This window comes from Olea europaea, chromosome 4 (genome assembly GCF_002742605.1).
Source record: "Olea europaea var. sylvestris chromosome 4, O_europaea_v1, whole genome shotgun sequence".
Taxonomy (NCBI): domain Eukaryota; kingdom Viridiplantae; phylum Streptophyta; class Magnoliopsida; order Lamiales; family Oleaceae; genus Olea; species Olea europaea.
Genome location: NC_036240.1, coordinates 14147046 through 14160395, shown reverse-complemented (window position 1 = coordinate 14160395; position 13350 = coordinate 14147046). Strand labels below are relative to the sequence as shown.

General features: G+C 33.8%; 1 protein-coding gene across 1 annotated transcript; it reads left to right on the top strand.

Annotated features, from left to right (window-relative positions):
• The first annotated feature begins 7382 nt into the window (after positions 1-7382).
• Positions 7383-9356, top strand: LOC111394090 (3-ketoacyl-CoA synthase 20-like). The gene is made up of 2 exons (XM_023019871.1): positions 7383-8316; positions 8566-9356. Exons 1-2 carry the CDS (start codon positions 7579-7581, stop codon positions 9346-9348), a joined length of 1521 nt encoding a protein of 506 aa, XP_022875639.1. The 5' UTR covers positions 7383-7578; the 3' UTR covers positions 9349-9356.
• The last annotated feature ends 3994 nt before the right edge of the window (positions 9357-13350 follow it).

Here is a 13350-nt window from a genome sequence, read left to right as displayed (position 1 = left end):
GTAAGAGGCAAAGACCGTCAGTCGAGAAATATGTCTGACGATCATTTGCACTTCGATGGTCTAGTTAACAGTAGGACAAAAGATAAATGAGTGCAAGAGACGGGATAATAGGATTTGGCTAGAGTTAGAAAAAAAATACCTTATGTAAAATGGATTCACATATCTAGAGAGAGGTGAATGGACCAAGTGGGTCAATGGATCGAATTCTAAGTCCAAGACGAGATATCTAATTAAATAGACCCAATCAATTGAGCAGTCATGTCACATCAATATATATAGAACCCTCTATCTGAGTATACCACATAATTTGTAGGGGAAAAAAGTTCTATTTTTTTGTGTTTGTTACCCGCTTTATTTATGTCATTTATAAACACAATCCTATATAGTCGTGATACACTCACCATTGAAAATATTTATGATACTCTTTTTTCATAGGAGAAGATGAAGCACCCAGTTTGAACTAAGCCACATGGAGATGGCCTTATTGTTGATGATGATTCTAGAATGGACAAATTAAGGTCTAACTTGACAAATAAAATTTGTAATTATTGTAAGAGGAAGTGGCACTTAGTTAAGGATTTCTATAAGTTGTAGAACAAAGAAAAAATTGGTTGCAGCTAATTAGAAGAGAAAGCAATCAGATACTTCGGGTAAAGCCAGTGTTGGAGAAATGTTTCCCATTGATGGAGACCTTTTGGTGATTTAGATGGCAATTCCAAACCTAAAGAGGATTGGATTCTTGATACAGCTTACACTTTTCATATATGACATAACTGGAATTCGTTTACAACATATGAAGAAGTTTTTAAAGGTGTTCTTATGAACGATAGTAATATACATTGTTGGATAGCTGGTATAGGCATGGTTAGAATTAAGTTAATTGATGGACGTGTTATAACACTTGTTGCAGTGTGGTATAATCCTGATTTGAAGAAAAATATTCTCTTTTACTACTATTGACTTGAAAGAATGTAAATTAATTGGTGAAGATAAAGTCTTGAAGGTTTGTAAAGGTGTTCGTACTGTGTTGGAGGGAAAGAAGAAGTCCCAATTATATGTCTTGTAAGGTGCTACAGAATCTTTGAAGGTCATTCAGCTTAATTTTGGAGCTTAGGTAGATTGTGAGTCTGGTTCAGTACCGTCAGAGTTTTGTTTAGGGTCTGCTTTGATGAATATGTTTAAGTCAAGTTCGAAAATTATGGATAATTCTGCTTTGCCATTATTACCAGCGCTATCATGGTATTAAATTTCTAGAAACAGACCCATTTTTGAAAATATGCCTCCACAAAAGGCACAAAGATGTTGATTTAGTTAATTATGTTTCGTTCATGGTTGAAGGTGATGGTTCTATCAAAGATCCTTCAATCGAAACATTTCATGGTGATTCTCTTACATGGCTTGTTTAAGTTTTGTTTGGTGACTGTTAATTGCGTTTGATTTTGCTGCCCGTGATTTGAGCAATTTTGGTGTTTAAGGGTGTTCTTGAAATTTTGTTACTCATGTTTTTTAGGTTGAACCTATTTAGGTTTTGTAGTAGAGATGAAGAATATTTCCAAATTAGAAATTTTGTTTTTATTTTTTAGTTGAAGAGTTAAAGTTCATTCCTTACAGTGGAATTTGTCTCCAGGTGTAAATTCTTTGAAATTTATTCATTGTAGCGGAATTCATGTCAAGATAGAGTTTGTTAGAATTAGGATGTGACCCGAATTCTATTATGAAGATGATTGAGAATTTTAATTAAGGTCAACATTAAGAGAGATTCTATCTGAAATACTTTTGAAATCATATTCGAAATCTATTTGGCAAATTCTAATTTAAATTTCGTTTGGAAGCCCAATTGGAATTTGAAATTTGTGTTGACTCAAAGAGATCAAGATATGGACTAGGGAGGACTATTCGGCACAATTATGCTCGTCTGACACTCGACTTCCAAGACAGTGACCTGGCACTTGCCTAGCACTCGAAAGCAATTTTCATTCGACTATGGACCATTTTCATGTGTGTGTGTACATATAACTCTTCATTATATTTTAAACTAAGATAGATAAATTGGAAACACAAAATTATTATATTCTTTCTCTATATTTTATTGCAATCTCAATTCCTCTGCCAATTATTTTATTTTTGAGTTTGTGATCAATTACTTAATATAGTGTCATTTAATTTTTCTCTCTTATTGTCACAATAAATTGGCATTTGAATTATTTGGTATTTTCTTCATTATTTATAACGAAATTAAACATTTTGGAAATAGCGTATGACTTGAGGGAGACATGACAAGTTAATGATAATAATTAACACTTATTTGGCTCCAATTTTATATTCATTTTTTCTTTAAGTTCCATTCGATTTAGATAAAAATCAATTTTTAGTAAAGGTCGATAATTATAAATGTATGAATAAAATGTTGATGAAAATTTTGAGTTCGACAAATTGACAATGAGTGAAAAAATGAATTTTAGAAAATAGTGACCAAACAAAGGCCTAAATTCACTTTCAACCACATTTCTTGGATTCAATACTTTTATCAAATTTTCAGTTATACTTTTTATCAATATATACTAAGATAACACTCGCTCATAGCTAGCTGGTTTTCCTTGATGTTGGCCACTCCTTGCGATGTTTGAAACTTCATGTAAAGATGGTAAATGAATGTTACTACTTTAAATTTAGGGTGAACCTTCCTAGGATCCTTTTGTAAGTAGACTTGCTATCTATTCTAAAGAAGTGCATCTATCCATTGAACATCATTGGTTCATCATCTAATTCAATTGTCAGAGTAATTTGTCCTCGTGGGGCCAAATTGTCACCAGTAAAACCATATAAGGGGTCATCCATATGCACCTAGGATGATCAACCTACATTTGGTCGAATGCACTTCCAAATAGTATATTCACAGAACTGTCATTTTCTACCAACATACAGTTGAGGCCATCACAAGCTATGAGTAGCATTGCTAATGAGTCACAATAAGCATATAATACTCTGTGCTCATCATTATCATCATCATTAAATATAATTGAAAAGAATACGGTTTTACGATTAACTCAAATTCAAAAGTTCTCCAAAATAATTTTTTTAGTGGCTTGAGCATAACTTCTCTTTGCGTTCATTGTCTTCCCACTGACACAGGGGCCTCCAATTATGATCTTTATCTCTTTTACTAGAGGTTGGAGATTTGGGACATTGGCTAGTGCATGTGATGGTCCTATATATCTTGGCCTCGCTCCTCGACCTTGCCATCTTATACCCGAATAAGGAGGCTTTCGATTCTCAGGGTCTTCATGCGTCCATCCATGCTAGCTTTGCAACTTTGCCATTTTAAGTACTTCAAAGTATTCATCTATATCATGGTCCTTGGTGCGGTGAATTTTACAAAACTTTGGCTTTGAAATTTTAAGGGATGGATGATGTGCTTCGCTAATAATTTACTAAGGAGCTGGAGAAATTGTATGTACCATTTTCTTTGTTTTTGTCAAAGCAAAGATACAATTGATTTGGCAACCTATGTGTGTATGTCGAGATTTTCCCTTTATCTTTGAGTTTTCACTTGTGAGCTTCTCTATCTTTTTCTATTATCAATCGTATCGTCTATTTGGATCCCATTTTATATTATTGGCCGAATTTTTGTTGCAAACATCTCGCTAGAAAAGGAGTCTATATCAATAAATCATTCCATAAGGCATCCATAGCCTTCTCTTCAGATATGGTTTCACAAGCTATAAGTTTAGTACTAAAACGTGCAAAATAGTTCTTAAGGGGCTTCTCTTCTTCCTGTCTCATGTCACTAAGCCTCATGGCCAGTAATTGCCATGGCCGACTTCTAGCGAAGGCCTCCTAAAAACACCCGCTTTAATCGCAACAAGCTCTTGATTGAGTCTAATATTAATTTACGGCACAATCTCTTTGTAGGTTCGTCTAGTATTAATGGAAACCTTGACATTTGACTATACTTCTCTACAATAGGGTGGATGAAATTGTTCAAAATTGGAACCTCCTTGATCTCTTTCGAGAACGATAGATGTTTGCATCATCGTCTAACTCATATGATCTCATAGGCCGATCTTCATATTCTTCATATAAAGGAGTAGAATACGAAGAGTTGATTAGACTTTCTACTTTTCTACTTTCACGGTGATAGCATTGGTTGTACTTTTTGTCATGAGATTTAATTCACCTACAAGTCTATCAAATGCAATAAATCTATTCATCCGGTGATCTTTTCGTCTCTTTTTAGGTAACCTATCACAGGTTTTTAATACCTAAATTTTATTGCTATGTTCATAAAAAACTTATAGGTTCTACGTTGTTTGAACCAGATTCTCTTCGTGGATTTAGCTTTGGATTTTCTACTTTCGCAAACTTGAGACTTTTTGCCATCTCCTGATGGTCTTTGCCGTCATATTTTCTTCGCAAAGGTAAAAGGTTAAAGATAACATGGTCAAATAAAAATTAAATCATTGGTAAAGGATAAAGAAATAAATAAAAACAAAATTTTGGTATTTTTGATTGCGAGCTCGCTGGTTTTGAGACTGAACCGACAAATTCTTAGGTATTTGAACTATGTTTAAGTTTTTGGTTTAGACCTACCATTTTATTGATTGATTCCCCAATTTTTATTTGAGTTAACAGTTCCGATTTTGTAACACTTTCAAATATTAATTAGATTTTTATAAATAATTGACAAACCGATTTGAGCTCAACAATTCTTTCTGCTCAAGCGGAGCCAGGATGTGCTCAAATTTATTTTTTATTTTTCAAAAATAATCGAGTTTCGGAGGCTATTCTCATGACATTCACAACAAAAAGTATACGAAAACTCAGTGAAATAAAAAAAGTTTAGATGTCTCATATTAATATATTTCACTAAATCTTTGTATTTTTTTAACAAATGCTTACCTAAAAAAATATAAACTAACTGAATCATGATAGAAATAAGCAAAAATAAATATCCAATGATGAAAATTAAAAAAAAAAATACTTAATAAGTACTCTTCTAGTAATTTTTACAACCAATCTTTCAAAACAATTGAAATTGGATTGAAACATGCAATCAATAATATATCACTATAATCCATATGTTATTGTCTCAAAATATTATTTGGTGTTTTCATCGATCTTTTATATCACTACATTTCAAAGTGAGTGAAGAATCTCAATCAAAGTAAGAAAAATAAACTAAGAATTTTGAGGGTTAAAGAAATTAAATTTAATTCACATCCATTTTCTGCTTGATTTCAAGAATATACTCGTATGTAGATTACTTCATAAATAAATAAATTTTAACAAATATTCTTTTTATTGCCAATATCAAATCTATTTAAAGTTTTTTATTTTGATCATAATATCTATTTTATGGTCAAAATAAATAATTTTTTTAATAAATATGAATAAATAATAAATAAAAACATATGTAGAAACAAAAAATAATAATTACCTTAAAATTTTGAAAAATATGTAGTGTCTCTAACTATTAAAATAAGTAATTTACTTTTAGATCTAATCAATACAAATATTCTATAATAAAATTTACTTAATAATTATAAGTAAATTTTAGTCAAACATACATTAAGTAGAATATCTAATTTGACAATAAAATATTCACATTTTATGAATTTCATGAAAAAGTAATTAATAATTAATGTCTTTTATACAATTTAAATAATTGAACATTAGAATTGGGTTGAGATACAAACTAGAGCTGGGCTAACGCTAACATTTGGGTCAAAACTCTACACTTTCTTCTTAATTTTTTATATGGGCTCGGGAGTACCTCCGCCCATGGCTTAAGGCGGAAACTTCGTGGGAGAAAGGGTATCAGGGGATGCTATTTGGTAGGTGATTGTTAGAAGTTGGCAGGTACTTATTGTTTGAATCAGGAAATCAATAAAACACCTATTGGAATATGGACAGTTGGATATAAACATATACACACAATATTACATTCAATATATTTAAGACATTTGAATGTATTCTAGTACTATGGGAAGAAATAAGTTGGTCTAATATTTGTCAGTCAAAAGTCTAAGTTGGTGTGTGTGTATATATATATATATATATATATATATAGAGAATTAAATTCGATTAGGGCTAAATGTTTATGCTTTTTCTCTTTTTTTGCCCTCCCTTGATACATTTTTATTATTAACAATTTCTTCGATAAATTGGACTTGTACAACAGTGAGTAAAATTAAGGAAAATGAAAAAAAAAATCATGTTAATTTTTCTTGTACTAAATACTAGATGCACAGTATGTGCATAACAAGAGCCTTTCATTAGACATTTGACCCAATATGTATTCGATCCAAATTGCAAGAGTACAATTCAATGAACTGAATTCCATCTTAGAGTAAGGTGAAATATACCTCTTCAATTCTTTTGGTGACACCTCGATCATTTTAGACATGCACCATAAATCACTACTCTAATCAATAATGATGAACAAAGTTCATGGAAATCTTTGACATCTAATTGACAATGTAAATGTCAGTATTAAGTGATGGGGCTGTTATACGGACAAGCCCCTGTCCAAACAGGGGTCGACGTGGCAACCCTCTACTGGGGGTTGTTTGCGTTGGATAGGGGCGTGTCCAACTAGTTTTATCCTTAAGTGATTTACTAAACCATTGCATAAACAAAAACTATAGAAATCATATTATTGATATTGAGAGTTGCAGTCTCCAAGAAACATCACAGTGAATATAATACATGCAACTAATATTGCCTAATTTTTAAATTTCCTTTCTTGTCATTTCCCCTAATTCTTATAGATAATTGCAGTTGGGGTCTTAAAACTTTCAAAAATATGTAGCGGGTCCAAATCTTCTATTTTTGACACCGCCATTCCAAATATTGCAAAAATTGCACCATAATGACTTTCAGGCCGCATCGTCCAAATCTCCGTTAGAGAAAAATGGTCACTATGGTCTGAATCTGTGGTAGTTCTCTTCATTTGATCAGGCAAATAAACGGTCATTATGATGCAACAGACCACATAGTAATAAATTTTCTTATTACTATAATTTGTATAGCTAATAAAAGTTCTTATTTTATGGCAGTAAGGGTCGTCGACTTGTCTCTTGTGATTTCAAGAGGGAGGTCCGAATGCAACATTGCCATGGGCGTGTCGTCTCTCAGCCTCTATAGAGTGGCAAAATAGAAATTAGTTGGTCAAATGTTGGGCTAAATATCTAACAAATTTAAACGTCAGGCAAATTCAATTCTATGGCGGGATTACAATTAAAAGTTCGTTGGGGGTAGTTGTGCTCCCACCCCCATACACATTTCATTTCTTAAGTTTCTATAAATTCCCTTACAACTCTTCATTCTACATCTGCAAAAAACCTTGTTTTCTCTTCCTGATTACTTGCAAGATTCTACAAATTATACATTCAAAAATCTTCTTTTTGAAGCAAAAATATTGTATCCGCCTTATAGTTTACACTCCGTTAGCTTCCAGATTTTTCATTTTTTAGCAATAATCCCCCGTCAGATTCATTTTTTCATCAAAGTTCTTTGGTGTTTAAGCTATAGAGGGTATTTCGAATTATGGGTTTTGTTTAAAATCTATGATAAGCAATGGGGAATGAGCAGACGAATTCCAAAACAGGAAAAATTGGGGTTGAGGCTAATCTTCCCATTTCTCTTCTTTATGTTATGCTCAAATATGTGAAACTTGGTTACCATTACTTATTCTCACATGCTATATATCTCTTGATATTTCTTCCACTCTGGATCATTTCTCCGAAGGATTTGTTCCTTCAATGGAAGCAGCTGAAATTCAATCTTGTCACCATTGTTGTATGTTCTGTTCTAATGGTTTTGTTGGGCATATTTTATTTCATTACAAGACCGAGGAAGGTCTACTTGATGGATTTTGCGTGTTTCAAGCCTAAACCAGAACTTATGTGCAGTAAAGAATTTTTCATGGAGACATCAAGACAGGCCGATATTTTTACCAAAGAAAATTTGAGTTTTCAGAAGAAAATCTTGGAAAGATCAGGAATAGGACAGAAGTCATATATTTCGGAATCCCTTTTCCGCATGCCTTTGAATCTGTGTATATCTGAAGCGATAAAGGAGGCTGAAATGGTAATGTTTGGTGCAATCGATGATCTTTTTTCTAAGACAGCAGTGAAGGCTGAGGATATTGGGATTCTTGTGGTGAATTGCAGTTTGTTCAGTCCAACACCATCACTTTCTGCTATGGTAGTGAATCATTACAAGCTTCGGTGCAATATTCTGAGCTATAATCTTGGTGGAATGGGATGCAGTGCTGGATTGATCTCTATTGATCTTGCCAAACAACTTTTACAGGTTTGTCAAATTGCTTAATGGCATGTTTTATATATGCACGCTAAACAGTACAATAGACAAATCAATACCAATCAGGTGTCAGCATGTCATAGGTCTTAATAAATGAGTTATAAATCCTAATATTTAATTGAACCTATAATTTAATGACACGGGTGCTGCCCCTACACCGGTGTTAATGACACGGGTGCGGCCCCTACACCTATAATTTCAATACTATTAATGGTATTCTCTATGTATGTAATGTACCAGGTGCATCCCAACTCCTATGCATTGGTAGTGACCATGGAGAACATGACACTGAATTGGTATATTGGCAACAATCGACCAATGCTCGTCACAAATTGCTTATTCAGGATGGGTGGTGCTGCCATCCTCTTGTCCAACAAGTCGTCTGATCGTCGACATTCAAAATATCATTTAATCCACACTGTCCGTACACACAAAGGAGCCAATGAAAAAAGCTATGGCTGCGTATTGCAAGAAGAAGATGATATAAAGAAAATCGGAGTGTCATTGTCTAAAGACTTAATGGCAGTTGCTGGAGAGTCCTTAAAAACAAATATTACAACCCTAGGACCATTAGTCCTTCCGGTGTCGGAACAGTTATTATTTTTTGTAACCTTAGTCGCCAGTAAGGTATTGAAAATGAAAATTCGTCCTTATGTCCCGGATTTTAAGCTCGCGATCGAGCACTTCTGCATTCATGCAGGAGGAAGAGCCGTGTTGGATGAACTGGAGAAGAATCTGGAACTTTCCGAGTGGCATATGGAGCCATCAAGAATGACACTTCACAGATTTGGGAATACTTCTAGCAGTTCATTGTGGTATGAATTGGCGTATTCAGAGGCCAAGGGGAGGATTCGAAGAGGGGATAGAACTTGGCAAATTGCATTTGGATCAGGGTTTAAATGTAACAGTGCAGTGTGGCGTGCATTGAGGACCATTGATCCGGCTAAGGAGAAGAACCCATGGATGGAAGAGATTAATGATTTTCCAGTTGAGGTTCCAAGGGTGGCAGCCATTAATAATTGAGGAAATTGTTCACGTTTTACACTTTAATAAGAATAGCATTTATATTAGTCGTCAAGTTATATATTATGAAAACTTTCTTTTTCACATCATCTCGATAAGTTTTGACAAGCCTTACGAAAACTGGCATGATCTGGCTAGTTCGACTAACAAATTGGAAATTGACTTAAAAAAACCATTTTGATTCTAACTGGAGAAATGTAAACTAAAAATCAAGACCAACTCATTCTACCATAGAGTTTCAGTTGCATTTTCTCTTAAAAAATGAGATATTTTTGTTTAGGAGTGCTGATTTATATGTAATTATGAATATCTTGACATCATAGAACTTTAATGTTTAATTTTTGTAATGATGAAAATTAACTTATATTTGTAAACTTATCTATCGAGGAACTTCAACGTACCAATAATCCTTTAACTTTCGAGGTAAATAGGCTGCTTGTAAAAAAAAAAAAAAAAAAGGAAAAGAAGGTATGCTTGGAGCAATTTTAATATCGAGAATACGTGTCTAATTTTTATTATTATTATTTTTTTTTAAGCTGTGGTAATTGCTATAAGGTTGGATATCCTAACTCCGGAGACGTTTCTGAATGTATGTATTGCAAGTGCCCTCATGCAAATGAACTACCAAGGTATCATCTGTCCCTTTTCGATCTTATTTGAAACAAAAACTCTCAAAATATGTAATTTAAAAAACTATAATTTCCTTCTGTAGGGCCGATTTCCAGCAAACACCAAGTTCAAACCGGGCTCAGTTTCACCTATTTAGTCACACCACCAAGGATTGAGACAACTCCAATACCACGATGAAGGGCGCCCCACTTTCGGTTGCTATAAGTTGGGAAGATGATGTACAATAATATGCCCACTAGCAATTAACCACAAAAGTCACAGAGAAGAGATGAAAACCGAGAGGTGAGTCTCACAAAGAGAGGTTGGGCATTCTTCTATTTGAGGCCGAGAGAAAGACAAGAATATAAGCCAAGTAAATATCCAAACAAGGTAAGTTAGGTTAGAGTTATTTAGTGGACCAAACAAGGCTCGACTCAAAGATAATGGGCTTCAAATTAATAACATAACCTTCTAAGAAAATAGGACGAACCGTGAGCAACACTATTAGCAATAGGTTGCTTTGAACGGTCCATACGAATGTGGATTGGGTTGTCTCGATAATTGTGTCGATATACTAATCAATCATATGGCAAAGGCCGATTGATAATAAAACCGGGGTTACATCATAGCCTGGGGGGTCGTTTGACAACAAATTGCCTAGCACCTTCATACTTCATTACACAATGGACTCGCTGTACTCAGTTTCTTTGCTTACCAAAATTAATAAAGTTTTCAGGGCAAAAGTATGCTTGGAATTGTAAGATCCAGCAGGATTCATCAACAACTGCTATCAGAGAACCAGCTGAGAAATTCTTACTCAGACTTTAATTGATCAAACGAATACGGTATGAATATCTCAACCTTTACATCAGCCACTTACTACTTTGACAGTGCTAGTACTCTTCGTCAAACAGGGCGTTGAATCAGGTCTAATTGACATACATACTAGAGACAACTCTCATCGATTAAAACTATTGGACTTGGGTCGTGACATGCATTGATGATGGATACCAACAAGAAGTCGGATCCACTATCAAGGTACTATATTATACTAATACAACTTATTATGACTTATTTTTAAGAAAATTTCTGCATTATCTTCCCTATAATTTAGACTACCCAACCTACAATGAAAAGCAACATAGCTCAACACAATAATCACAGAAATTTGGAACCATTTTTCCCTTCAATAATTACAACTAGAGACAAGCAGAATTTTAAAACCTTTACTGTGAAAACAACATAAACTATACATATGAATACAAAATACAAAGTCCATCTAGCTACCTAGATGTGATGCAAATATGATATGGAAAAATGAACATGTACCCCAATAATAATGATTACATTCTCTATGAAATGAGTCATACTATCTAATTCTATTGTGTAGCTTCGACTCCAAAATCAAGGTTCAAATTCAAAAGCTGGCCAAAATCTCAACTGCTACCTGATAAGAAAAATCACGAAAAAATAAATGAGTTAATAGATTCAGGGAGTGGAGTATTTCAAAAATAGTTAAACTTTCTCATTGACATATTTATCGAAATTAGGTTCACAACTTAACAATTGATAATATAACGTTATATAATAATAGTTAAGACTTAGACGTTCTCATAAAACTGCAAAATATCATATCATAATCATAATATAAGTAACCTGTCGGACTCTTTCGAGAATTTTGAATGGCCCTATAAACATTGGACTGAGTTTTTCTTTCTTTCGAAATCTTATTGTTAGTTTGATGGGTGCTATCTTCACAAAAACTTGATCACTGGCTGTAAATTCCCAAGGCCGTCTTTGCTTATCGGGTCGACTTTAAGTCATTAACATGCATTGTTGAATTCGTTATACAGCTTGAAGCATATCTTGAACAATTTCAGGACTAATTAATTATCATTATCCAGCATCGTCCCATTATAAAAAGCTATCAATATCATTTGTCATATCTTCATAAGGAGGCATGCCAAAGATGCGTTGTAGGCATAATTATAAGAGAATTCTACCAATCACCAATGGTAAGTATTTGTTTAACTCCCTGGAAGTTCATACGCATGTTCTTAACATTTCTTATGTTTGGACGGTTCTTTCAGATTGATCATCCATCTGGGGATAGAAAGAAGTGCTAAAATTAAACCTAGTACCTGATATACTCTGAAGACTTTACAATATATTGAAAGAAATCTTGGGTCTCAGTCTGATATTATAGGTTTTGGGACACCTTGACGTCGAACAATTTCACGACTACATAACTCGACAAATTGTTTCATTTTATATGTGGTTCAAATAGGTTAAAATTGTGCTGATTTGGTTAAACTGTCAACTATTACCCATTTAGCATTATGATCCTTTGTCATTCAAGGTAACCATATCAAAATGTTCATAGTTATTTTCTCCAATTTTCATTCAGGGATAGTCAAAGATTGCAATTCCCAGCTGGACATTGATGTTCTGCCTTGACTTGTTGGAAAGTGAAGATTTTCCTACAAACGCTGCTATATATCGCTTTATTTTGGGCCACTAATCTATGGTCTTGAGATCATGATACATTTTTGTCAATCCAGAAGGTACCGAGTCTGGTGTTGAATGAGCCTTACTTAGAATGGTATGTTGTAATATTGCATCTTTAGGGACATTGGATTGTTCCTTAAATTGTAAAATTCCATTATTAAATTATTTGAATTTAGTAGGTTTACCACTCTTAAATTTTTGTCAAATCTTTTCAACCAATGCATCATTTTTCTGCTTCTCCCGAATTTGATCTAGTCGACTAGGATGAAGAGATATGGCCATCAACTTAGCTTCACTCGAGTATAGAATCTCGTAAATTTTCAGCATTAATTTATTTGAATTTAGTAGGTTTCCCACTCTTAAAATTCTTTCAGATCTTTTCAACCAATCTATCATTTTTCTTATTCTCTCTAATTTGATCCAGGAGACTACGTTGAAGAGATATGGTCATCAACTTAGCTTCACTAAGGTGTAGAATCTCGAGATCGAAGTCTCGAATTCCCTTATCTAATTCTTTGGCTCTGGGTTCATCTTTAGCTCCCTTATGACTTAAAAGCATCTGTTTCCATGTTTGCTTTTCCTGGTTGGTAGTTAATTGCACAATTATAATCCCTTATCGATTCCAACCAACATTGTTGTCTCATGTTCAATTCTTTCTGTGTAAAAAATATTTAAGACTCTTACAGTCAGCAAATATCTCATATTGCTCACCATAAAGGTAATGTTGCCATATCTTAAGAGCGAATACGATGGCTGCTAACTCCAAACTTGGGATTGGATAATTCTTTTCATATGACTTCTGTTAATGAGAAGCATATGCAAATACTTTTTCGTGTTGCATTAAGCCACAACCCAAACCGTTCCTTGAAGTGTCACTATAAATAG